The 26,025-nt window shown below is 56.7% G+C and overlaps 1 protein-coding gene across 1 annotated transcript in view; it reads right to left on the reverse strand.

Moving 5' to 3' along the window:
* Window positions 1-26,025, reverse strand: part of kif5ab (kinesin family member 5A, b) — a 239,515-nt gene that overhangs the window by 45,430 nt on the left and 168,060 nt on the right. The window contains exons 13-22 of the mRNA XM_041180288.1: window positions 21,124-21,192; window positions 18,940-19,086; window positions 12,128-12,316; window positions 11,161-11,278; window positions 10,468-10,538; window positions 9,739-9,848; window positions 6,474-6,575; window positions 3,882-3,942; window positions 2,937-3,008; window positions 501-605 (exon numbers count right to left, since the gene is read on the reverse strand). Coding sequence (XP_041036222.1) covers window positions 501-605; window positions 2,937-3,008; window positions 3,882-3,942; window positions 6,474-6,575; window positions 9,739-9,848; window positions 10,468-10,538; window positions 11,161-11,278; window positions 12,128-12,316; window positions 18,940-19,086; window positions 21,124-21,192 — 1,044 coding nt within the window. The remainder of the gene's footprint in view (window positions 1-500; window positions 606-2,936; window positions 3,009-3,881; window positions 3,943-6,473; window positions 6,576-9,738; window positions 9,849-10,467; window positions 10,539-11,160; window positions 11,279-12,127; window positions 12,317-18,939; window positions 19,087-21,123; window positions 21,193-26,025) is intronic.

Genomic DNA, 26,025 nt, shown 5'->3' on the forward strand with positions numbered 1-26,025 from the left:
TACACAGGAACAGGAGGAGGCCATTCAGCCCCCTCCTCCCCCTCGAGCCTGTTACACAGGAACAGGAGGAGGCCATTCAGCCCCCCTACCTCCTCGAGCCTGTTACACAGGAACAGGAGGAGGCCATTCAGCCCCTCCTCCTCCTCGAGCCTGTTACACAGGAACAGGAGGAGGCCATTCAGCCCTCTCCTACCCCTCGAGCCTGTTACACAGGAACAGGAGGAGGCCATTCAGCCCCTCTCCTCGAGCCTGTTACACAGGAACAGGAGGAGGCCATTCAGCCCCCCTACCTCCTCAAGCCTGTTACACAGGAACAGGAGGAGGCCATTCAGCCCCTCTCCTCGAGCCTGTTACACAGGAAGAGGGGGGAGGCCAAACAGGCAAAATGCTGCTACTTTGAGATTTGGCGTCACCTTCAGTTTATTTCCTGGGCGCATCCCGACCATCTAGTCATCCCCTCCCACCATGAACACCGTCCCCCTCGCCCAGCCCTCCCTCACCTGTTTGTGAACTTTAGTAAGTTGGTCCAGGTTGTTCTCAAGAAACGAGATTTTCTGCTTCTGAGAGACGCTCCCTCCGCTATCGTCCGGTTCCAGCTCTGTACTCTGTGGAAAAACACGCACAGTCCGAGGTCAGCGATCTCGCAGCCGCTCAGCGGTAAATAAGCAGACGGTTTCCCGAGACGCAAATCCTCAAAGAGCCGGCAGGCAGGCAGGGCGTGTTGAAGACATGGTTTAAAAAATGCGTACGGAAATATATTGAAAGATATTTGTTCTCTGGGGATTACCAAGAATATAGCAATAAATTGGATTCACGTAGCACCTTGAGCCTTGTAAAACGTCTCCGAGGTGCTTCCCAGGCCTGTTACAGAGATAGGGAGGGTTGTAGAGGGGACGGAAGGGGTTACAGAGAGAGGGAGGGTTGTAGGGGCTGGAGGAGGTTACAGAGATAGGGAGGGTTGTAGGGGCTGGAGGAGGTTACAGAGATAGGGAGGGTTGTAGGGGCTGGAGGAGGTTACAGAGATAGGGAGAGATGTAGGGGCTGGAGGAGGTTACAGAGATAGGGAGGGTTGTAGGGGCTGGAGGAGGTTACAGAGAGAGGGAGGGTTGTAGGGGTCTGGAGGAGGTTACAGAGATAGGGAGCGGTGTAGGGGCTGGAGGAGGTTACAGAGATAGGGAGGGGTGTAGGGGCTGGAGGAGGTTACAGACAAAGGGAGGGTTGTAGGGGCTGGAAGAGGTTACAGAGATAGGGAGGGTTGTAGGGGTTGGAGGACGTTGCAGAGATAGGGAGGGTTGTAGGGATTGGAGGAGATTACAGAGATAGGGAGGGTTGTTGGGGCTGGAGGAGGTTACAGAGATAGGGAGGGGTGTAGGGGGGCTGGAGGAGGTTACAGAGATAGGGAGGGTTGTAGGGACTGGAGGAGGTTACAGAGAGAGGGAGGGTTGTAGGGGTCTGGAGGAGGTGACAGAGATAGGGAGGGGTGTAGGGGCTGGAAGAGGTTACAGAGATAGGGAGGGTTGTAGGGGTTGGAGGACATTACAGAGATAGGGAGGGTTGTAGGGATTGGAGGAGATTACAGAGATAGGGAGGGGTGTAGGGGCTGGAGGAGGTTACAGAGATAGGGAGGGTTGTAGGTGCTGGAGGAGGTTACAGAGATAGGGAGTGGTGTAGGGGTTGGAGGAGGTTACAGAGATAGGGAGGGTTGTAGGGGGTGGAGGAGATTACAGAGATAGGGAGGGGTGTAGGGGCTGGAGGAGGTTACAGAGATAGGGAGGGTTGTAGGGGCTGGAGGAGGTTACAGAGATAGGGAGGTTTGTAGCGGCTGGAGGAGGTTACAGAGATAAGGAGGGGTGTAGGGGCTGGAAGAGGTTACAGAGATAGGGAGGGTTGTAGCGGCTGGAGGAGGTTACAGAGATAGGGAGGGGTGTAGGGGCTGGAGGAGGTTACAGAGATAGGGAGGGGTGTAGGGGCTGGAGGAGGTTATAGAGATAGGGAGGGGTGTAGGGGATGGAGGAGGTTACAGAGATAGGGAGGGGTGTAGGTGCTGGAGGAGGTTACAGAGATAGGGAGGGGTGTAGGGGCTGGAGGAGGTTACAGAGATAGGGAGGGGACGAGACCATGGATGGATCTGACAACAAATTGGAAGATTTTCTAAACCAGGTCACCGTTTAACTGAGAGTCAGTGCAGGTGAACAAGCAGACAGGGGGTGATGGGTGAACGGGACTCGGTGCGAGTTCAGACACGGGAGGGAGCAGCAGAGTTTTGGGCTGAGCTGAGTTTGACGGAGGGGAGAATGTGGGAGAGCGGCCTGGAGCACGTTGGACTCGGCGAGTCTGGAGGTAGCGAAGACGCGGACGACGGTTTCAGCAGCCGATCAGCTGAGCCACGGGCAATGTTACGGAGGGGGGGTGGGGGGAATAGGCCGCCTCAGCGATGGGGAGGTTATGTGGCCAGAAGCTCCTCTTGAGGTCAGATTCAGCACTTAGGCCTGGGTGAACCTCAGGCTGGGATCGTAACTCTAGCCGGACGTCGGCCGGAGTGTCACGGAGCATCTTTCTCCACTCGCTCGCGGGGCGAGAGCGTCGCTGCCGGGGCCAGCGTTCGAAGACCGTCTCCAACTGCCCTGCAGGAGGCGGTGGTGAGCCACCGGTGAGCTGCACGGCACGGTTGAGGACGGAGGCCCAGCCACAATGAAGGAGGGGGAGGCGCGTTCCCAAGCGGGAATGGCACCCCTGACTCGGGGTGCGGAGGTGGGGGGGAAACTTGCGGGACCGGTTGCCGTTCCTGTGTGCGCACTGCCCTCCTTCTCCCTCCCGGCCGCCGAGGGCGCCGGCTCTGTCCCGCCCGACCACCAGGCCGATGCAGCAGGGAGCGGGACGCTCAGCTGCCGTGCGGGGAGCGGCTGAGGTCCCTGCCGGCCGCCCGTACAACTTACTTTTCTGACTCGTGTGGTGAGGTCTTGAACAAAAAGTTTACGTAGGTTGTGAAGAGTTTGGAGTTCTCGCGCCTGCAGAGAGAGAGAGAGAAAGAGGGGAAAAACGGGTAAGACATCCACGGTGGTATCGCGTCGAGATTTCCGAGCTCAGGCACAATTTTCATGTCAACTGTGATGTAACTAGAGCCTCTGACGGAGTTAGATACAGAGTAAAGCTCCCGCTACACCGTCCCCATCAAACACTCACAGGACAGGTACAGCACGGGGTTAGATACAGAGTAAACCTCCCTCTACACCGTCCCCATCAAACACTCCCAGGACAGGTACAGCACAGGGTTAGATACAGAGTAAATCTCCTTCTGCACCGTCCCCATCAAACACTCCCAGGACAGGTACAGCACGGGGTTAGATACAGAGTAAACCTCCCTCCACACTGTCGTCGTCAAACACTCCCAGGACAGGTACAGCACGGGGTTAGATACAGAGTAAAGCTCCCTCTACACCGTCCCCATCAAACACTCCCAGGACAGGTACAGCACGGGGTTAGGTACAGAGTAAATCTCCCTCTACACCGTCCCCATCAAACACTCCCAGGACAGGTACAGCATGGGGTTAGATACAGAGTAAAGCTCCCGCTACACCGTCCCCATCAAACACTCACAGGACAGGTACAGCACGAGGTTAGATACAGAGTAAAGCTCCCTCTACACCGTCCCCATCAAACACTCACAGGACAGGTACAGCACGGGGTTAGATACAGAGTAAAGCTCCCGCTACACCGTCCCCATCAAACACTCCCAGGACAGGTACAGCACGGGGTTAGATACAGAGTAAAGTTCCCTCTACACCGTCCCCATCAAACACTCCCAGGTTCTTAAATGGGTCAGACGACAGTAGCACCCTCCCCAGTACCAGACCATGAGATAAATCTTCATGACTACTTACGACAGTCTCCTCAAGACCTTTAAGATCCTGCTTGGATTGCTCGTGTTTGTCATTGAGAAATCTGAAGAAAAGAAAGAGCGTGTGAGTGAGGAGTAGATGGCCGAGTGTTACGCGCCATCACGAGGATCGCCCATTTCCTGCTCTGTAACTCCGCCTGACGTCTCAGTACACCGGCGGCTGAAACCCACATCGGCCACCTCCAGACACGCCTATTCCAACTCGCTCCTGGCTGCTCTGCCACCTTCCTCCCTCCGTAAACCGCAGCTCCTCTGAACCTCAGCTGCCACTGCCTTCACTCGCACTGTCTCCCGTTCCCCGTGCGCTCACTGACTTACCCCGGCTCCCAGTCCAGCACCCTCCCCACTTAAATATCTCATCCCTGCTTTCTAACCACTTCCTGGGTTCAACCTCTCCCTGTCTCTGTAACCTCCTCCAGCCCCCTACAACCTCTCCCTATCTCTGTAACCTCCTCCAGCCCCCTACAACCCTCCCTATCTCTGTAACCTCCTCCAGCCCCTACACCCCTCCCTATCTCTGTAACCTCCTCCAGCCCCTACACCCCTCCCTATCTCTGTAACCTCCACCAGCCCCCAGAACCTCTCCCTATCTCTGTAACCTCCTCCAGCCCCTACACCCCTCCCTATATCTGTAACCTCCTCCAGCCCCCTACAACCTCTCCCTATCTCTGTAACCTCCTCCAGCCCCTACACCCCTCCCTATCTCTGTAACATCCTCCAGCCCCTACACCCCTCCCTATATCTGTAACCTCCTCCAGCCCCTACACCCCTCCCTATATCTGTAACCTCCTCCAGCCCCTACACCCCTCCCTATCTCTGTAACCTCCTCCAGCCCCCTACACCCCTCCCTATCTCTGTAACCTCCTCCAGCCCCTACAACCTCTCCCTATCTCTGTAACCTCCTCCAGTCCCTACACCCCTCCCTATCTCTGTAACCTCCTCCAGCCCCTACAACCTCTCCCTATCTCTGTAACCTCCTCCAGTCCCTACATCCCTCCCAATCTCTGTAACCTCCTCCAGTCCCCTACACCCCTCCCTATCTCTGTAACCTCCTCCAGCCCCTACAACCCTCCCTATCTCTGTAACCTCCTCCAGCCCCCTACAACCCTCCCTATCTCTGTAACCTCCTCCAGCCCCCTACAACCCTCCCTATCTCTGTAACCTCCTCCAGCCCATACAACCCTCCCTATCTCTGTAACCTACTCCAGCCCCTACAATCTTCCCTATCTCTGTAACCTCCTCCAGTCCCTACATCCCTCCCAATCTCTGTAACCTCCTCCAGTCCCTACACCCCTCCCTATCTCTGTAACCTCCTCCAGACCCCTACAACCCTCCCTATCTCTGTAACCTCCTCCAGCCCATACACCCCTCCCTATCTCTGTAACCTACTCCAGCCCCTACAATCTTCCCTATCTCTGTAACCTCCTCCAGCCCCTAGAACCCTCCCTATCTCTGTAACCTCCTCCAGACCCTACACCCCACCTTATCTCTGTAACCTCCTCCAGACCCCTACAACCCTCCCTATCTCTGTAACCTCCTCCAGCCCCCTACAACCCTCCCTATCTCTGTAACCTCCTCCAGCCCATACACCCCTCCCTATCTCTGTAACCTACTCCAGCCCCTACAATCTTCCCTATCTCTGTAACCTCCTCCAGCCCTAGAACCCTCCCTATCTCTGTAACCTCCTCCAGACCCTACACCCCTCCCTATCTCTGTAACATCCTCCAGCCCCTACACCCCTCCCTATCTCTGTAACCTCCTCCAGCCCCTACACCCCTCCCTATCTCTGTAACCTCCTCCAGCCCCCACACCCCTCCCTATCTCTGTAACCTCCTCCAGCCCCCTACAACCCTCCCTATCTCTGTACCCTCCTCCAGACCCTACAATCTTCCCTATCTCTGTAACCTCCTCCAGCCCCTACACCCCTCCCTATCTCTGTAACCTCCTCCAGCCCCTACACCCCTCCCTATCTCTGTAACCTCCTCCAGCCCCTACAACCCTCCCTATCTCTGTAACCTCCTCCAGACCCTACAATCTTCCCTATCTCTGTAACCTCCTCCAGCCCCTACAACCTTCCCTATCTCTGTAACCTCCTCCAGCCCCTACACTCCTCCCTATCTCTGTAACCTCCTCCAGCCCCTACACTCCTCCCTATCTCTGTAACCTCCTCCAGTCCCCTACAACCCTCCCTATCTCTGTAACATCCTCCGGCCCCCTCTACAAGCCTCCTCTAATTCTAACTTCTCGTGTTTCACCGAAATAGAATTCCCTCCACTGGTTCCCTGGTTCCCAAACTGTGGAATTCCCTATCTCCATCGCTCCACCTCGCTTTCCCCCCTCAAGATGCTCCTGAAAACCTTGCTGCTCGACCAAGCTGTTCATCGCCGGACACACACACACACACACACACACACACACATACACACACACACATACACACACACACACACACACACACACACACACACACACACACTGGGGTTCCTTGCCTGATGGAGGGTAGCTAATTGGGAAAGGAGCAGATGGCAGAGCGAGGGAAGCGAGAGGAGGGGGAGCGGGTTGTCCGAAAACTTACGTAAGCTCCTGGAGCTTCTTGCTTTTTTCCCGCTGCTCACTTTTCAACTTGGCGTAGTCGGCACGCAGCCTCTCCAACTCCAGGTTCAGCTTCTGGTTCAAGCTACAGAGGGGACCAGACGTTAGTGACTGTCCTGTGGACCGGCTCTCACCCCACCACCCTCCCTCACACCACCCCAGCCCGGAGGAATGAGGACCGGGAAGGCGGTTGTGGATCAGCAAGGCGAACGGCACACAATCTCTCAGCACAGAAACCAGGCCCTTCGGCCCGTCTGCTCCGTGCTGGTGTTGCTGCTCCACACGGTCCTCCTCTACTCCCCACTTCATCTCACCCCCATCACCATATCCTTCTATTCCTTTCCCCCTCGTGTGTTTATCCAGCTTCCCAACACCCCCCCACCTTCAACACATCGACGCTATTCACCTCGACCACTCCCCGTGGGAGCAAATCCCACATTCTCCCCATTCCCCGCGGGATCGAGTCCCACATTCTCCCCACTCCCCGTGGGAGCAAATCCCACATTCTCCCCATTCCCCGCGGGATCGAGTCCCACATTCTTCCCGTGGGAGCGAGTCCCACATTCTCCCCGCTCCCTGTGGGAACGAGTCCCACACTCTCCCCTCTCCCTGTGGGAGCGAGTCCCATATTCTCCCCGCTCCCCGCGGGAGCGAGTCCCACATTCTCCCCGCTCCCCATGGAAGCCAGTCCCGCATTCTCCCCTGCTCCCCGTGGGAGCGAGTCCCACGTTCTTCCCTGCTGCCTGTGGGAGCGAATCCCATATTCTCCCCACTCTCTGGGTAAAGAGGTTTCTCCCGACTGGATCCAGCATTATTGATGGCCCCCTAGTTCTGGACTCTCCTGCCAAAGAGGGAAAGCCATTCTCTCTTTCTCTGTACTGTGTCAAAGGCCTCAAACTTTAGGTGTATTTATCTCACCTTTCCCTTGTGCCTCTGTAAACTTTTTAAGAAGAGAGTGATCATAACTATGCAGCAGTGTGGTCTAACCCAGGGAAATGGAGACCAGAACTGTGCACAGTGCTCCAAGTGTTGTCCAACTGAGGGATACGGAGACCGGAACTGTGCACAGTGCTTCCAGTGTGGTCTAACCCAGGGATACGGAGACCGGAACTGTACTCAGTGATCCAAGTGTGGTCTAACCCAGGGATACGGAGACTGGAACTGTGCACAGTGATCCAAGTGTGGTCTAACCCAGAGATACGGAGACCAGAACTGTGCACAGTGCTCCGAGTGTGGTCTAACCCAGGAATATGGAGACCGGAACTGTACACAGTGATCCAAGTGTGGTCTAACCCAGAGATATGGAGACCGGAACTATGCACAATGCTCCAAGTGTGGTCTAACCCAGGGATACAGAGACCGGAACTGTGCACAGTGCTCCCAGTGTGGTCTAACCCAGGGATACGGAGACCGGAACTGTGCACAGTGCTCCGAGTGTGGTCTAACCCAGAGATATGGAGACCGGAACTATGCACAATGCTCCAAGTGTGGTCTAACCCAGGGATACAGAGACCGGAACTGTGCACAGTGCTCCCAGTGTGGTCTAACCCAGGGATACGGAGACCGGAACTGTGCACAGTGCTCCCAGTGTGGTCTAACCCAGGGATACGGAGACCAGAACTGTGCACAGTGCTCCGAGTGTGGTCTAACCCAGGGATACGGAGACCGGAACTGTGCACAGTGCTCCAAGTGTGGTCTAACCCAGAGATATGGAGGCAGAAAATAAAAAGAAACAAAAAGCATGGAAATTCTGAGCAAATTTGGTAACTTCTGTGGATAGATACAGAGCTAACATTTGGGTTCAGCAACTATTCATCATCAACCCTCAACCACAGTCCCTCGATTACAGGACACAGAATAGCAGCAAAGGGGCATGTGTTGGACTAATGCATCTTATGAATGGAGAGTGAGAGAGGGAGAGGCAGAGAGCGCGAGAGAGAGAGTTGGGGGGAAGGGATGGGCAAGAAAGGGGGAGGGTGAAGGGGCAAGGGGGTGCGAGGGGGCCAAGGGAGTGGGGTGGGAGAGGGAGAAGAGCAAGGGGGGAGGGGAGTGGGAGGAGGGAAGATGAGGTGGAGGGAGGGGAACAGAGTTGGGGGAGAGGGTGAGGGGAAGAAGGAGGGGAATGGGTAGTAAAGAGGAGCAGAGGGAGGAGTTGGATGGAAGGGTGGAAAGAGGGAGGGGAGAGGGAGGGTGGAGCGAGAGAAGGGAAGGGAACGAAGGAAGGGGGACAGAGAGAGAAGGGGGTGGGGGAGAGTGAGAAGGGGGTGGGGGAGAGTGAGAAGGGGGTGGGGGAGAGGGAGAAGGGGGTGGGGGAGAGTGAGAAGGGGGTGGGGGAGAGAGAGAAGGGGGTGGGGGAGAGTGAGAAGGGGGTGGGGGAGAGTGAGAAGGGGGTGGGGGAGAGTGAGAAGGGGGTGCTGGAGAGTGAGAAGGGGGTGGGGGAGAGTGAGAAGGGGGTGGGGGAGAGTGAGAAGGGGGTGCTGGAGAGTGAGAAGGGGGTGGGGGAGAGTGAGAAGGGGGTGGGGGAGAGTGAGAAGGGGGCGGGGGAGAGTGAGAAGGGGGCGGGGGAGAGTGAGAAGGGGGTGGGCGGGAGTGGGAGGGGGAAGGGAGGGAGGGAACAGTGGTGAGAGTTGGAAGAGGGAGGCGGGAAAGAGGGGGAGGGCAGAGCAGAAATGGGAGGAAGCGAGGTGGTGGACAGAGGGAGAGAGAAGGGGTTGGGGAGAGGGAGAAGCAGAGGGAGTGAGGGGTGGACAGAGGGAGAGAGAAGGGGTTGGGGAGAGGGAGAAGCAGAGGGAGGGAGGGGTGGACAGAGGGAGAGAGAAGGGGCTGGGGAGAGGGAGAAGCAGAGGGAGTGAGGGGTGGACAGAGGGAGAGAGAAGGGGTTGGGGAGAGGGAGAAGCAGAGGGAGGGAGGGGTGGACAGAGGGAGAGAGAAGGGGTTGGGGAGAGGGAGAAGCAGAGGGAGGGAGGGGTGGACAGAGGGAGAGAGAAGGGGCTGGGGAGAGGGAGAAGCAGAGGGAGTGAGGGGTGGACAGAGGGAGAGATGGAGAGTGAAGGGGCTGGGGAGAGGGAGAAGCAGAGGGAGTGAGGGGTGGACAGAGGGAGAGATGGAGAGTGAAGGGGCTGTGGAGAGGGAGAAGCAGAGGGAGTGAGGGGTGGACAGAGGGAGAGATGGAGAGTGAAGGGGCTGGGGAGAGGGAGGGGGAGAAGGGGCGGACGCGAGGGGTGGAGAGAGAGAGAGAGAGAACTTACTCCTTCAGTTCATCGATGGTCTTCTGTTTCTCCTCAATCTCATCGCGCAGTCGAGCCAGCTGCTTCTGGTGGTTATCGCGATGGTTCTCCATCTGTTGTTCCAGGGCTTTCTGCGGAAAGGCACGATTATGCGGGTGATCAGAGAGCAGGAGGGCCCCATCAGCGCGGATTCACTGCATTCACCGCTCCAGCTCACCGTCTGAGTTTGCTGCTTTCTAACATGAGGAGCCGACACAGAGTGGGACAGTTGCACACGAGAGGTGAACGGATACCGTTCCCAGAGGTTTCCCAGCCTCCCTCGCCAGCCTCATTGAAACCAGCTAAACTTCGGAGAGGTGGGGGGTGGGGGTGTGGTTTGACAGGGGGTAATGTCCCCCCCCACCCCCACCCCCACCCCCCCCAACGCCGGCTGGAGAGTCAAGAAGTGAGGTTGGGGTAGGGGGATCACAGTCACAGGATCAGGGCTCGGCCATTTCGGACTGAGACGGGGGAGAGATTTCTTCGCTCGGGGGGGTTGCTGTGTCTTTGGAATTCTCCACCCCGGTGGATGCCCCGTTGACGAGTATATCCGGGACTGTGGGAGCGATAGGTTTACGGCCGCCGAGGAGCTCGAGGGGTAGGGCGGGGAAAGTGGGGTCGAGGTAGGAGGGGATCAGCCGTGATCTTGTTGGATAGCGGAGGGGGGAGAAGGCTTGAGCACCCCCCCCCACACCCCCCCTGATTTCTTACCTTCACTTCTTCATTTTCATGTGGTACGTTCACCTGATCGACCTCCTTGCTGGCTGCTCCATTCACTGTCTCTAGAGAGAGGGAGGAACAAAGATTCGGTAAGATGCATTAGAATCCATTTCAGCATCACCAAGATCCTCAACCACATCAGCACTGACCCTCCCACAGTGCGGCGCTCCCTCAGCACTGACCCTCCGACAGCGCGGCGCTCCCTCAGCACTGACCCTCCGACAGTGCGGCTCTCCCTCAGCGCTGACCCTCCGACAGTGCTGCGCTCCCTCAGTGCTGACCCTCCGACAGTGCTGCGCTCCCTCAGTGCTGACCCTCCGACAGTGCTGCGCTCCCTCAGTGCTGACCCTCTGACAGTGCGGCGCTCCCTCAGCACTAACCCTCCGACAGCGCGGAGCTCCCTCAGCGCTGACCCTCCCACAGTGTGGCTCTCCCTCAGCACTGACCCTCCCACAGTGCGGAGCTCCCTCAGCACTGACCCTCCGACAGTGCGGCGCTCCCTCAGCACTAACCCTCCGACAGCGCGGCGCTCGCTCGTCACTGACTCTCCTGACAGTGCGGCGCTCCCTCGGCACTGACTCTCCGACCTGTGTGCACACATGTCACTCCTCACTCCACTTCTTTCCCCCCTCGCGGCCTCTGTCCCCACTACCTGTGGGAGTCCTGACTTTGAATGCCTGGTACCTTGTGCCTGAAGTTGGGCCATCTCTTCACTCAGTGCATCGTAGGCTTCCTCCAGCTGCCGCTTTCTCAGCTCCAGGTTGTGCATGCACTCTGTCAGGGACCTGATTTTAGCTTCATGCTGAGGTACAACAACTTCCATTTAGTTATTCAGTCAATCCCAGGACAAGAACACATCACCATGTTACAGACCTCCAGCCAACAGGTCTTCAGAATGTTCAGAATCTCACATTCGCAAGTGTGGCTTCAACCACATTGCAGTTAAAAAGGATAGGACAAGGTGTTGGGTGATAGAATCAGAGAATGATCACAGCACAGAAGGAGGGCATTCAGCCTGTCACTTCCAGGTTGGCTCTCTGCATAGGGATCTTGTAGGATTGTAGAACCCGGAGGATGCAAGGCAGTGGATGGAGTTGAGCATGAGGATGAGGACTTAAATGGATATAGAGTAAAGCTCCCTCTACACTGACCCCGTCAAACACTCCCAGGACAGTTACAGCACGGGGTTAGATACAGAGTAAAGCTCCCTCTACACTGTCCCCATCAAACACTCCCAGGGCAGGTACAGCACGGGGTTAGATACAGAGTAAATCTCCCTCTACACTGTCCCCATCAAACACTCCCAGGACAGGTACAGCGCGGGGTTAGATACAGAGTAAAGCTCCCTCTACACCGTCCCCATCAAACACTCCCAGGACAGGTACAGCACGGGGTTAGATACAGAGTAAAGCTCCCTCTACACTGTCCCCATCAAACACTCCCAGGACAGGTACAGCACGGGGTTAGATACAGAGTAAAGCTCCCTCTACACTGTCCCCATGAAACACTCCCAGGACAGGTACAGCACGGGGTTAGATACAGAGTAAAGCTCCCTCTACACTGTCCCCATCAAACTCCCCCAGGACAGGTACAGCACAGGGTTAGATACAGGGTGAATTCTGTTCACTGAACTCGCTCTCCCTCACCATACCTGTGAGATGAGGAGCTGGCAGGAGGACAGCTCCCGGCAGTTCTCCTCCATCTTCCTGTTGCACTCGCTCTGCGTGTCCTCCAGCTGACGGCATCGCTTCATCAGGGTCTTCACCTCCGACTTCATCTTGCTGATGTAGAGCCGAGCCACTGTGAACTCCTCTTCGAGAGCACCACTGAACTCCACGGGCTGGGGGCAGAGAGAGAGAGAGATGGGGAGAGGGAAGGAAAGGAATGGGTGAGGGAGGGAGAGAGATGGGGAGAGGGAAGGAAAGGAATGGGTGAGGGAGGGAGAGAGATGGGGAGAGGGAAAGAAAGGAATGGGTGAGGGAGGGAGAGAGATGGGGAGAGGGAAAGAAAGGCATGGGTGAGGGAGGGAGAGAGAGAGAGAAAGATGGGGAGAGGGACAGAAAGGAATGGGTGAAGGAGGGAGGGAGAGAGAGATAGAGAGAGGGAAAGAAAAGAATGGGTGAGGGAGGGAGAGAGAAAGAGAGAGATGGGGAGAGGGACAGAAAGGAATGGGTGAGGGAGGGAGGGAGAGAGAGAGGGAAAGAAAAGAATGAGTGAGAGAGAGAGAGATGGGGAGAGGGACAGAAAGGAATAGGTGAGAGAGAGTGAGACACCAGGGCGAAAGTGAAAGTAAGAGAGAAGGAAGGGTAAGAAAGGGATGGGGAGAGGGAGACCGTGGGAGAGAGAGAGAGACAGAGCACGCAAGAGAGAGAGAGAGAGAAAAGGACAGAGGGAGAGAGAAACGGGGAGAGGTGTTAATGTGTCAGTGTTTAAAAGGGGTTCCCAGGGAGTGTGTCAGTATTTACAGGGGGGTCTCCGGGGAGTGTGTCAGTATTTACAGGGGGGTCTCCGGGGAGTGTGTCAGTATTTACAGGTGGTCCCCGGGGAGTGTGTCAGTATTTACAGGGGGTCCCCGGGGAGTGTGTCAGTATTTACAGGGCGACCCCGGGGAGTGTGTCAGTATTTACAGGGGGGTCTCCGGGGATTGTGTCAGTATTTACAGGGGGGTTCCCGGGGAGTGTGTCAGTATTTACAGGGGGGTCTCCAGGGATTGTGTCAGTATTTACAGGGGTGTCTCCGGGGATTGTGTCAGTATTTACAGGGGTGTCTCCGGGGAGTGTGTCAGTATTTACAGGGGGGTCTCCGGGGAGTGTGTCAGTATTTACAGGGTGTGTCAGTATTTACAGGGGGGTCTCCGGGGAGTGTGCCAGTATTTACAGGGTGTGTCAGTATTTACAGGGGGGTCTCCGGGGAGTGTGTCAGTATTTACAGGGGGTCCCCGGGGAGTGTGTCAGTATTTACAGGGTTGTCCCTGGTGAGTGTGTCAGTATTTACAGGGGGGTCTCCGGGGAGTGTGTCAGTATTTACAGGGGGTCCCCGGGGAGTGTGTCAGTATTTACAGGGTGTCTGCGGGGAGTGTGTCAGTATTTACAGGGTGTCTGCGGGGAGTGTGTCAGTATTTACCAGGGGTCCCCGGGGAATGCGTCAGTATTTACAGGGGGTCCCCGGGGAGTGTGTCAGTATTTATAGGGCGAGTCCCTGGGGAGTGTGTCAGTGTTTACAGGGGGTCCCCGGGGAGTGTGTCAGTATTTACAGGGGGTCCCCGGGGAGTGTGTCAGTATTTACAGGGTGTCTGCGGGGAGTGTGTCAGTATTTACAGGGTGTCTGCGGGGAGTGTGTCAGTATTTACCGGGGGTCCCCGGGGAATGCGTCAGTATTTACAGGGGGTCCCCGGGGAGTGTGTCAGTATTTATAGGGCGAGTCCCTGGGGAGTGTGTCAGTATTTACAGGGGGTCCCCGGGGAGTGTGTCAGTATTTACAGGGGGGTCCCCGGGGAGTGTGTCAGTATTTACAGGGGGTCCCTGGGGACTGTGTCAGTATTTACAAGGGATCTCCGGGAGTGTGTCAGTATTTACAGGGGGTCCCCGGGGAGTGTGTCAGTAGTTACAGGGGATCCCCAGGGAGTGTGTCAGTATTTACAGGGGATCCCCGGGGAGTGTGTCAGTATTTACAGGGGATCCCCGGGAGTGTGTCAGTATTTACAGGGGATCCCCAGGGAGTGTGCCAGTATTTACAGGGGGTTCCCCGGGGAGTGTATCAGTATTTTCAGGGGGGGTCCCCAGGGAGTGTGTCAGTATTTACAGGGGGTCCCTGGGGAGTGTGTCAGTATTTACAGGGGTGTCCCCGGCGAGTGTGTCAGTATTTACAGGGGTCCCCGGGGAGTGTGTCAGTATTTACAGGGTGTCCCCGGGGAATGTGTCAGTATTTACAGGGTGTCCCCGGGAAGTGTGTCAGTGTTTACAGTGGGGTCCCCGGGGAGTGTGTCAGTATATACAGGGTGTGTCCCCGGGGAGTGTGTCAGTATTTACAGGGGGGTCCCCGGGGAGTGTGTAATTATTTACAGGGGGGTCCCCGGGGAGTGTGTAAGTATTTACAGAGGGTCCCTGGGGAGTGTGTCAGTATTTACAGGGTATCCCCAGGTAGTGTGTCAGTATTTACAGGGGACCCCCGGCGAGTGTGTCAGTACTTACAGGGAGTCCCCGGGGAGTGTGTCAGTATTTACAGGGGGTCCCCGGGAATTGTGTCGGTAGTTACAGGGGGGTCCCTGGGGAGTGTGTCAGTGTTTACAGGGGGTCCCCGGGGACTGTGTCAGTATTTACAGGGTGTCCCCGGGCAGTGTGTATGTATTTATAGGGCCAGTCCCTGGGGAGTGTGTCAGTATTTATAGGGCGAGTCCCTGGGGAGTGTGTCAGTATTTACAGGGTGTCCCTGGGGAGTGTGTCAGTGTTTACATGGGGGTCCCCGGGGAGTGTGTCAGTATTTACAGGGGGTCCCCGGGGAGTGTGTCAGTATTTACAGGGGGGTCCCCGGGGAGTGTGTCAGTATTTACAGGGGGTCCCCGGGGAGTGTGTCAGTATTTACAGGGGGTCCCCGGGGAGTGTGTTAGTATTTACAGGGGGGTCCCCGGGGAGTGTGTCAGTGTTTACAGGGGGTCCCTGGGGAGTGTGTCAGTATTTACAGGGGGTCCCCGGGGTTGTGTCAGTATTTACTGGGGGGGTCTCCAGGGAGTGTGTCAGTGTTTACAGCGGGATACCCAGGGAGTGTGTCGGTATTTACAAGGGGCTCTCCGCGGAGTGTGTCAGCATTTACAGGGGTGTCTCCGGGGACCGTGTCAGTATTTACAGGGGTTCCCCGGGGAGTGTGTCAGTATTTACAGGGTGTCCCCGGGAGTGTGTCAGTATTTACAGGGGGTCCCCGGAGAGTGTGTCAGTATTTACAGGGAGTTCCCGGGGAGTGTGTCAGTATTTACAGGGGGTCCCCGGGGAGTGTGTCAGTATTTACAGGGGGTGCCTGGGGTGTGTGTCAGTATTTACAGGGTATCCCCAGGTAGTGTGTCAGTATTAAAAGGGCCCCCCGGCGAGTGTGTCAGTACTTACAGGGAGTCCCCGGGGAGTGTGTCAGTATTTACAGGGGGTCCCCGGGAATTGTGTCGGTATTTACAGGGGGGTCCCTGGGGAGTGTGTCAGTGTTTACAGGGGGTCCCCGGGGACTGTGTCAGTATTTACAGGGGGGTCCCCGGGGAGTGTGTAAGTATTTACAGAGGGTCCCTGGGGAGTGTGTCAGTATTTACAGGGTATCCCCAGGTAGTGTGTCAGTATTTACAGGGGACCCCCGGCGAGTGTGTCAGTACTTACAGGGAGTCCCCGGGGAGTGTGTCAGTATTTACAGGGGGTCCCCGGGAATTGTGTCGGTAGTTACAGGGGGGTCCCTGGGGAGTGTGTCAGTGTTTACAGGGGGTCCCCGGGGACTGTGTCAGTATTTACAGGGTGTCCCCGGGCAGTGTGTATGTATTTATAGGGCCAGTCCCTGGGGAGTGTGTCAGTATTTATAGGGCGAGTCCCTGGGGAGTGTGTCAGTATTTACAGGGTGTCCCTGGGGAGTGTGTCAGTGTTTACATGGGGGTCCCCGGGGAGTGTGTCAGTATTTACAGGGGGTCCCCGGGGAGTGTGTCAGTATTTACAGGGGGGTCCCCGGGGTGTGTGTCAGTATTTACAGGGGGTCCCCGGGGAGTGTGTCAGTATTTACAGGGGGTCCCCGGGGAGTGTGTTAGTATTTACAGGGGGGTCCCCGGGGAGTGTGTCAGTGTTTACAGGGGGTCCCTGGGGAGTGTGTCAGTATTTACAGGGGGTCCCCGGGGTTGTGTCAGTATTTACTGGGGGGGTCTCCAGGGAGTGTGTCAGTGTTTACAGCGGGATACCCAGGGAGTGTGTCGGTATTTACAAGGGGCTCTCCGCGGAGTGTGTCAGCATTTACAGGGGTGTCTCCGGGGACCGTGTCAGTATTTACAGGGGTTCCCCGGGGAGTGTGTCAGTATTTACAGGGTGTCCCCGGGAGTGTGTCAGTATTTACAGGGGGTCCCCGGAGAGTGTGTCAGTATTTACAGGGAGTTCCCGGGGAGTGTGTCAGTATTTACAGTGGGTCCCCGGGGAGTGTGTCAGTATTTACAGGGGGTGCCTGGGGTGTGTGTCAGTATTTACAGGGTATCCCCAGGTAGTGTGTCAGTATTAAAAGGGCCCCCCGGCGAGTGTGTCAGTACTTACAGGGAGTCCCCGGGGAGTGTGTCAGTATTTACAGGGGGTCCCCGGGAATTGTGTCGGTATTTACAGGGGGGTCCCTGGGGAGTGTGTCAGTGTTTACAGGGGGTCCCCGGGGACTGTGTCAGTATTTACAGGGTGTCCCCGGGCAGTGTGTATGTATTTATAGGGCCAGTCCCTGGGGAGTGTGTCAGTATTTATAGGGCGAGTCCCTGGGGAGTGTGTCAGTGTTTACAGGGGGTCCCTGGGGAGTGTGTCAGTGTTTACATGGGGGTCCCCGGGGAGTGTGTCAGTATTTACAGGGGGTCCCCGGGGAGTGTGTCAGTATTTACAGGGGGGTCCCCGGGGTGTGTGTCAGTATTTACAGGGGGTCCCCGGGGAGTGTGTCAGTATTTACAGGGGGTCCCCGGGGAGTGTGTCAGTATTTACAGGGGGGTCCCCGGGGAGTGTGTCAGTGTTTACAGGGGGTCCCTGGGGAGTGTGTCAGTATTTACAGGGGGTCCCCGGGGTGTGTGTCAGTATTTACTGGGGGGGTCTCCAGGGAGTGTGTCAGTGTTTACAGCGGGATACCCAGGGAGTGTGTCGGTATTTACAAGGGGCTCTCCGCGGAGTGTGTCAGCATTTACAGGGGTGTCTCCGGGGACCGTGTCAGTATTTACAGGGGTTCCCCGGGGAGTGTGTCAGTATTTACAGGGTGTCCCCGGGAGTGTGTCAGTATTTACAGGGGGTCCCCGGAGAGTGTGTCAGTATTTACAGGGAGTTCCCGGGGAGTGTGTCAGTATTTACAGGGGGTCCCCGGGGAGTGTGTCAGTATTTACAGGGGGTGCCTGGGGTGTGTGTCAGTATTTACAGGGTGTCCCCGGGGAGTGTGTCAGTATTTACAGGGGGTCCCTGGGGAGTGTGTCAGTATTTACAGGGGGTCCCCGGGGAGTGTGTCAGTATTTACAAGGGGTCCCCGGGGAGTGTGTCAGTATTTATAGGGGGTCCTCGGGGAGTGTGTCAGTATTTACAGGGGTGTCCTCGGGGAGTGTGTCAGTACTTACAGGAGGGTCCCCGGGGAGTGTGTCAGTATTTACAGGGGGGTCCTCGGGGAGTGTGTCAGTATTTACAGGGGGGTCCCCGGGGAGTGTGTCAGTATTTACAGGGTGTCCCCGGGGAGTGTGTTAGTATTTACAGGGGGTCCCCGGGGAGTGTGTCAGTATTTACAGGGGTGTCTCCGGGGAGTGTGTCAGTATTTACAGGGGGTCCCCGGGGAGTGTGTCATTATTTACAGGGGGTCCTCGGGGATTGTGTCAGTATTTACAGGGGTGTCCCCGGGGAGTGTGTCAGTATTTACAAGGGGTCCCCGGGGAGTCTGTCAATATTTACAGGGGGTACTCGGGGAGTGTGTCAGTATTTACAGGGGGGTCCCTGGGGAGTGTGTCAGTATTTACAGGGGTGTCCTCGGGGAGTGTGTCAGTACTTACAGGAGGGTCCCCGGGGAGTGTGTCAGTATTTACAGGGGGGTCCTCGGGGAGTGTGTCAGTATTTACAGGGGGGTCCCCGGGGAGTGTGTCAGTATTTACAGGGTGTCCCCGGGGAGTGTGTTAGTATTTACAGGGGGTCCCCGGGGAGTGTGTCAGTATTTACAGGGGTGTCTCCGGGGAGTGTGTCAGTATTTACAGGGGGTCCCCGGGGAGTGTGTCATTATTTACAGGGGGTCCTCGGGGATTGTGTCAGTATTTACAGGTGGGTCCCCGGGGAGTGTGTCAGTATTTACAAGGGGTCCCCGGGGAGTCTGTCAATATTTACAGGGGGTACTCGGGGAGTGTGTCAGTATTTACAGGGGGGTCCCTGGGGAGTGTGTCAGTATTTGCAGGGGGGTCCCCGGGGAGTGTGTCAGTATTTACAGGGGGACCCCGGGGAGTGTGTCAGTAATTACAGGGGATCCCCGGGGAGTGTGTCAGTATTTACAGGGGGTCCTCGGGGATTGTGTCAGTATTTACAGGGGTGTCCCCGGGGAGTGTGTCAGTATTTACAAGGGGTCCCCGGGGAGTCTGTCAGTATTTACAGGGGGTACTCGGGGAGTGTGTCAGTATTTACAGGGGGGTCCCTGGGGAGTGTGTCAGTATTTGCAGGGGGGTCCCCGGGGAGTGTGTCAGTATTTACAGGGGGACCCCGGGGAGTGTGTCAGTAATTACATAGGGGTACCCAGTAGCATTTTACTCACCACTTTCCACTCTGCATTTCCAACGATATTATTGAAGTCACTCAGGTCCTTGAGCAGGGTATTCAGCACCTCAGCAACCCTCTTCTTTTGGTGGTTACTGAGCTCTTGAGCATGGTGGAGCTCGGCTTCCAGTGTTATCAGTGTTGTCTGGGACGAGGCACAGGAGTGTGGTTCGGGGCAAGAGAGAGGGAGGATTGTCAATATGAAGATTCAACCCAATCTCAAAGAAACCGCACAGAATTTACACGCATCCCATCTGCTCCGTACCGGTCTTTCTGCTCCACATGAGGCTCCCACCACCCCCGCTTCATCTCACCCCCATCACAGTATCCTTCTATTCCTTTCCCCAACGTGTGTTTATCCAGCTTCCCCCTCCCTTCAATACATCGACGCTATTCACCTCAACTACTCTCTGTCGGAATGAGTCCCACATTCTCTCCACTCACAATGGGGGCGAGGCCCACATTCTCCCCATTCCCCTTGGGGGCGAGTCCCACATTCTCCCCACTCCCCATGGAGGCGAGTCCCACATTCTCCCCATTCCCCTTGGGGGCGAGTCCCACATTCTCCCCATTCCCCTTGGGGGCGAGTCCCACATTCTCCCCACTCCCCATGGAGGCGAGTCCCACATTCTCCCCATTCCCCTTGGGGGCGAGTCCCACATTCTCCCCATTCCCCTTGGGGGCGAGTCCCACATTCTCCCCATTCCCCTTGGAGGCGAGTCCCACATTCTCCCCATTCCCCTTGGGAGTGAGTCCCACATTCTCCCCGCTCCCCACGGGAGTGAGTCCCACATTCTCCCTGCCGGAGCGAGCCCCACATTCTCCCCGCTCCCCGTGGGAGCGAGTCCCACGTTCTCCCAGCGGGAGCGAGTCCCACATTCTCCCCGCGGGAGCGAGTCCCACATTCTCCCCGTGGGAGTGAGTCCCACATTCTCCCCCACTCCCCGCGGGAGCGAGTCCCACATTCTCCCCCGCTCCCCGTGGGAGCGAGTCCCACATTCTCCCAGTGGGAGTGAGTCCCACATTCTACCCACTCTCTGGGTGAAGAAGTTTCTCCTGAATCCCCCCGATTGGGTTTATTATTGACCGTCTTGTATCGATGGCCCCCGCGTTCTGGTTTCTCTCTGCCCCCTCTCCCCAGCAAGTGGAAACAGCTTCTCTACGTCTCTCCTATCGAAACCCCTTTCTAATTTTAAAGAACTGTGTAAGGTCACCCCCTCAGCCTTCTCTTGTCTAAACAGAAGGGCCGCAGTTTGTTCAGCTTTCTCTCATCATTATACCCTCTCAGTTCTGGTATTGTTCATCCTGAATCATTACTGCCCCTTCATCAGTGCCACTGGATCCTTTCTGTAATATAGAAACCAGAACTGTGCACAGTGCTGCAAGTGTGGTCTAAGTGAGGTATATAGAGACCAGCAATGTGCACTGTTCCGGCACACACTACCTTGGTGCCGACCCTCCGACAAAGCGCGGTGCTCCCTCGGTGCTGACCCTCTGACAGTGCAGCACTCCCTCAGCGCTGACCCTCCGACAGTGCGGTGCTCCCTCAGCACTGACCCTCCGACAGTGCGGCTCTCCCTCAGCACTGACCATCCAACAGCATGGCGCTCCCTCAGCGATGACCCTCCGACAGTGCGGCGCTCCCTCAGCGCTGACCCTCCCACAGTGCGGTGCTCCCTCGGTGCTGACCCTCTGACAGTGCGGTGCTCCCTCAGCACTGACCCTCCGACAGTGCGGCTCTCCCTCAGCACTGACCCTCCGACAGCATGGCGCTCCCTCAGCGCTGACCCTCCCACAGCACGGTGCTCCCTCGGCGCTGACCCTCCCACAGTGCGGCACTCCCTCAGTACTGACCCTCCGACAGTGCGGCACTCCATCAGCACTGACCCTCCGACAGTGCAGCGCTCTCTCAGCACTGACCCTCCCACAGCGCAGCGCTCCCTCAGCGCTGACCCTCCCACAGCGCGGTGCACCCTCAGCGCTGACCCTCCGACAGTGCGGTGCTCCCTCAGCACTGACCCTCCCACAGCACGGCACTCCCTCAGCACTGACCCTCTGACAGTGCGGCACTCCCTCAGCACTGACCCTCTGACAGTGCGGCACTCCCTCAGCACTGACCCTCTGACAGTGCGGTGCTCCCTCAGCACTGACCCGCTGACATCCGAGACTGAATGTTCCCTACCTCGTCCTGATCCAGCATCTGACACTTCAGCTTCTCCACAATCTGGCTGTGCAGGTTGATGTCATCATCCTGGAAGAACACAAAGTACAACACAGGGAAGGCAGAGCACCCCAGCAAGAGTCACACTGCGCCCGCTAACGCTACCCTGTAGCTGTTACTGGATCAATCCTATGGGAACAGGAGGAGGCCATTCAGCCCCCAGCGTGCCTGTTACCCAGGAACAGGTGGAGGCCATTCAGCCCCCAGCGTGCCTGTTACCCAGGAACAGGAGGAGGCCATTCAGCCCCCAGCGTGCCTGTTACCCAGGAACAGGTGGAGGCCATTCAGCCCCCAGCATGCCTGTTACCCAGGAACAGGTGGAGGCCATTCAGCCCCCAGCGTGCCTGTTACCCAGGAACAGGTGGAGGCCATTCAGCCCCCAGCGTGCCTGTTACCCAGGAACAGGTGGAGGCCATTCAGCCCCCAGCGTGCCTGTTACCCAGGAACAGGAGGAGGCCATTCAGCCCCCTTCCTTGAGTCTGTTACACAGCAGGACTTCTACTGCCTTGTGTTCCTATATTACCACCTGCGGTGTTCAGGGTATCACCAGGCATTAACACTTGAAACAAACAACCCAAGAGTTTGGTCAAGAAAGTGGGAAATAAGTAGCGTCTTCAAGGCAGAGATAGAGAAAGAGAGAGAGAGAGAGGGGGGCAGAGAGGTTTAGGGAGGGAATTCCAGAGCTTGGGACCCCCAGGCAGCTGAAGGCACGGCTGCCGATGGTGGAGCGAGGGGAATCGGGGGATGCACAAGAGCCCGGAGTTGGAGGAGCGCAGAGATCTCGGAGGGTCGTAGGGGCTGGAGAAGGTTACAGAGATAGGGAGGGGTGTAGGGGCTTGGAGGAGCTTACAGAGATAGGGAGGGTTCTGGGGCTGGAGGAGGTTACAGAGATGGGGAGGGTTGTAGGGGGCTGGAGGAGGTAACAGAGATAGGGAGGGTTGTAGGGGGCTGGAGGAGGTTACAGAGATAGGGAGGGTTGCAGGGACTGGAGGAGGTGACAGAGATAGGGCGGGTTGTAGGGGGCTGCAGGTTGTTACAGAGATAGGGAGGGTTGTAGGGGCTAGAGGAGGTTACAGTAATAGGGAGGGTTGTAGGAGCTGGAGGAGGTTGCAGAGATAGAGAGGGGTGTAGGGGCTGGAGGAGGTTACAGAGATTGGGAGGGTTGTAGGAGGCTGGAGGAGGTTACAGAGATAGGGAGGGTTGTAGGGGGCTGCAGGAGGTTACAGAGATAGGGAGGGTTGTAGGGACTGGAGGAGGTGACAGAGATAGGGAGGGTTGTAGGGGGCTGGAGGTTGTTACAGAGATAAGGAGGGTTGTAGGGGCTGGAGGAGGTTACAGTGATAGGGAGGGTTGTAGGAGCTGGAGGAGGTTACAGAGATAAGGAGGATTGTAGGGGCAGGAGGATGTTACAGAGATAGTGAGGGTTGTAGGGGCTGGAGGAGGTTACAGAGATTGGGAGGGTTGTAGGTGCTGGAGGAAGTTACAGAGATAGGGAGGGTTGTAGGGGCTGGAGGAGGTTACAGTGATAGGCAGGGTTGTAGGGGCTGGAGGAGGTTACGGAGATAGGGAGGGTTGTAGGGGCTGGAGGAGGTTACAGTGATAGGCAGGGTTGTAGGGGCTGGAGGAGGTTACGGAGATAGGGACGGTTGTAGGGGCTGGGGGAGGTTACAGAAATAGGGAGGGTTGTAGGGGCTGTAGCAGGTTACAGAGATACGGAGGGTTGTAGTTTCTGGGGGAGGTTACAGAGATAGGGCGTGTTGTAGGGGCTGGAGGAGGTTACAGAGATAGGAAGGGTTGTAGGTTCTGGGGGAGGTTACAGAGATAGGGAGGTTTGTAGGGTCTCGAGTAGTTTACGGAGATGGGGAGGGTTGTAGGTTCTGGTGGAGGTTACAGAGATAGGGATGGTTGTAGGGTCTGGAGGTGATAACAGAGATGGGGCGGGGTGTAGGGGCTGGAGGAGGTTACAGAGAAGGGGGGAGTGTAGGGGCTGGAGGAGTTTACAGAGCTAGAGAGGGTTGTAGGGACTGGAGGAGGTTACAGAGACAGGGCGGGTTGTAGGTTCTGGGGGAGGTTACAGAGATAGGAGGGGTGTAGGGTCTGGAGGAGGTTACGGAGATGTGGAGTGTTGTAGGGGCTGGAGGAGGTTACAGAGAAAGGGAGGGGTGGTGGGGGCTGGAGGAGGTTACAGAGATAGGGAGGGTTGTAGGTGCTGGAGGAGGTTACAGAGATAAGGAGGGGTGTAGTTGGCTGGAGGAGGTTACAGAGATAGGGAGGGGTGTAGGTGCTGGAGGAGGGTACAGAGATAAGGAGGGTTGTAGGGGCTGGAGTAGGTTACAGAGATAAGGAGGGTTGTAGAGGCTGAAGGAGGTTACTGAGGTAGGGTGGGTTGTAAGGGACTGGATGAGGTTACTGAGATAGGGAGTGGTGTAAGGGCTGGAGGAGGTTACAGAGATAGGGAGGGTTTTAGGGGCTGGAGGAGGTTACAGAGATAGGGATTGTTGTAGGGGCTGGGGGAGGTTATAGAGATAGGGAGGGTTGTCGGGACTGGACGAGGTTACAGAGATAGGGAGTGTTGTAGGGGCTGGAGGGGGTTACAGAGATAGGGAGGGTTGTTGGGGCTGGAGGAGGTTACAGAGATAGGGAGCGTTGTAGTTTCTGGGGGAGGTCACAGAGATAGGGAGGTTTGTAGGGTCTGGAGGAGGTTACGGAGATGGGAAGGGTTGTTGGTTCTGGGGGACGTTACAGAGATGGGGATGGTTGTAGGGTCTGGAGGAGATTACAGAGATGGGGTGGGGTGTAGGGGCTGGAGGAGTTTACAGTGATAGGCAGGGTTGTAGGGGCTGGATGAGGTTACAGAGATAGGGAGGGTTGTAGAGGCTGGAGGAGTTTACAGTGATAGGCAGGGTTGTAGGGGCTGGATGAGGTTACGGAGATAGGGACGGTTGTAGGGGCTGGGGGAGGTTACAGAGATAGGGAGGGTGTTAGGGGCTGTAGGAGGTTACAGTGTTAGGGAGGGGTGTCGGGGGCATGATGAGGTTACAGAGATAGGGAGGGTTGTAGGTGCTGGAGGAGGTTACAGAGATAGGGAGGGGTGTAGGCGCTGGAGTAGGTTACAGAGATAGAAAGGGGTGTAGGCGCTGGAGGAGGTTACACAGATAGGGAGGGGTGTAGGGTGCTGGAGGAGGTTACAGAGATAGGGAGGGGTGTAGGGCCTGGAGGAGGGTAGAGAGATGAGGAGGGTTGTAGGGGACTGGATGAGGTTACAGAGATAGGGAGGGGTGTAGGGGCTGGAGGAGGTTACAGAGATAGGAAGGGTTGTAGGGGCTGGAGGAGCTTATATAGATATGGAGGGTTGTAGGGACTGGAGGAGGTTACAGAGATAGGGAGGGGTGTAGGGGCTGGAGGAGGTTACAGAGATAGGGAGCGGTGTAAGGGGCTGGAGAAGGTTACAGAGATATGGAGGGGTGTAGGTGCTGGAGGAGATTACAGAGATAGGGAGGGTTGTAGGGACTGGAGGAGGTTACAGAGATAGGAAGGGTTGTAGGGGCTGGAGGAGGTTACAGAGATAGGGAGGGTCTTAGGGGCTGGAGGAGGTTACAGAGATAGGGATGGGTGAAGGGGCTGGAGGAGGTTACAGAGGTAGGGAGGGTTGTAATTTCTGGGGGAGGTTACAGAGATAGGGAGGGTTGTAGGGTCTGGAGGAGGTTATGGAGATGGGGAGGGGTGTAGGAGCTGGAGGAGGTTACAGAGATAGGGAGGGTTGTAGGGGCTGGAGGAGGTTACAGAGCTAGGGAGGGTTGTAGGGACTGGAGGAGGTTACAGAGATAGGGTGGGTTGTAGGGACTGGAAGCGGTTACAGAGATAGGGATGGTTGTAGGGTCTGGAGGAGATTACAGAGATGGGGAGAGGTGTAGGGGCTGCAGGAGGCTACAGAATAGGGATGGTTGTAGGGGCTGGAGGAGGTTACAGAGATAGGGAGGGTTGTAGAGGCTGGAGGAGGTTACGGAGATAGGCAGGGTTGTAGGGGCTGGAGGAGGTTACGGAGATAGGGACGGTTGTAGGGGCTGGGGGAGGTTACAGAGATAGGGAGGGTGTTAGGGGCTGGAGGAGGTTACAGTGTTAGGGAGGGGTGTAGGGGGCTGGATGAGGTTACAGAGATCGGGAGGGTTGTAGGTGCTGGAGGAGGTTACAGAGATAGGGAGGGGTGTAGGCGCTGGAGTAGCTTACAGAGATAGAGAGGGGTGTAGGCGTTGGAGGAGGTTACACAGATAGGGAAGGGTGTAGGGTGCTGGAGGAGGTTACAGAGATATGGAGGGTTGTAGGTTCTGGGGGAGGTTACAGTAATAGGGAGGGTTGTAGGGTCTGGAGGAGGTTACGGAGATGGGGAGGATTGTAGGTTCTGGGGGAGGTTACAGAGATAGGGATGGTTGTATGGTCTGGAGTAGATTACAGAGATGGGGAGGGGTGTAGGGGCTGGAGGGTACAGAGATAGGGAGGGTTGTAGGGGCTGGAGGAGGTTACAGAGATAGGGAGGGTTGTAGGGGCTGGAGGAGGTTACAGTGATAGGCAGGGTTGTAGGGGCTGGAGGAGGTTACGGAGATAGGGACAGTTGTAGGGGCTGGGGGAGGTTACAGAGATAGGGAGTGTTGTAGGGGCTGGAGGTGGTTACAGAGATAGGGAGCGGTGTAGGGGGCTGCAGGAGGTTACAGAGATAAGGAGGGGTGTAAGGGCTGGAGGAGGGTACAGAGATGAAGGTTGTAGGGGCTGGAGTAGGTTACAGAGATAAGGAGGGTTGTAGAGGCTGGAGGAGGTTACTGAGATAGGGAGGGTTGTAGGGGACTGGATGAGGTTACAGAGATAGGG

This window comes from Carcharodon carcharias, chromosome X (genome assembly GCF_017639515.1).
Source record: "Carcharodon carcharias isolate sCarCar2 chromosome X, sCarCar2.pri, whole genome shotgun sequence".
In the NCBI taxonomy this organism is placed as follows: Eukaryota; Metazoa; Chordata; class Chondrichthyes; order Lamniformes; family Lamnidae; genus Carcharodon; species Carcharodon carcharias.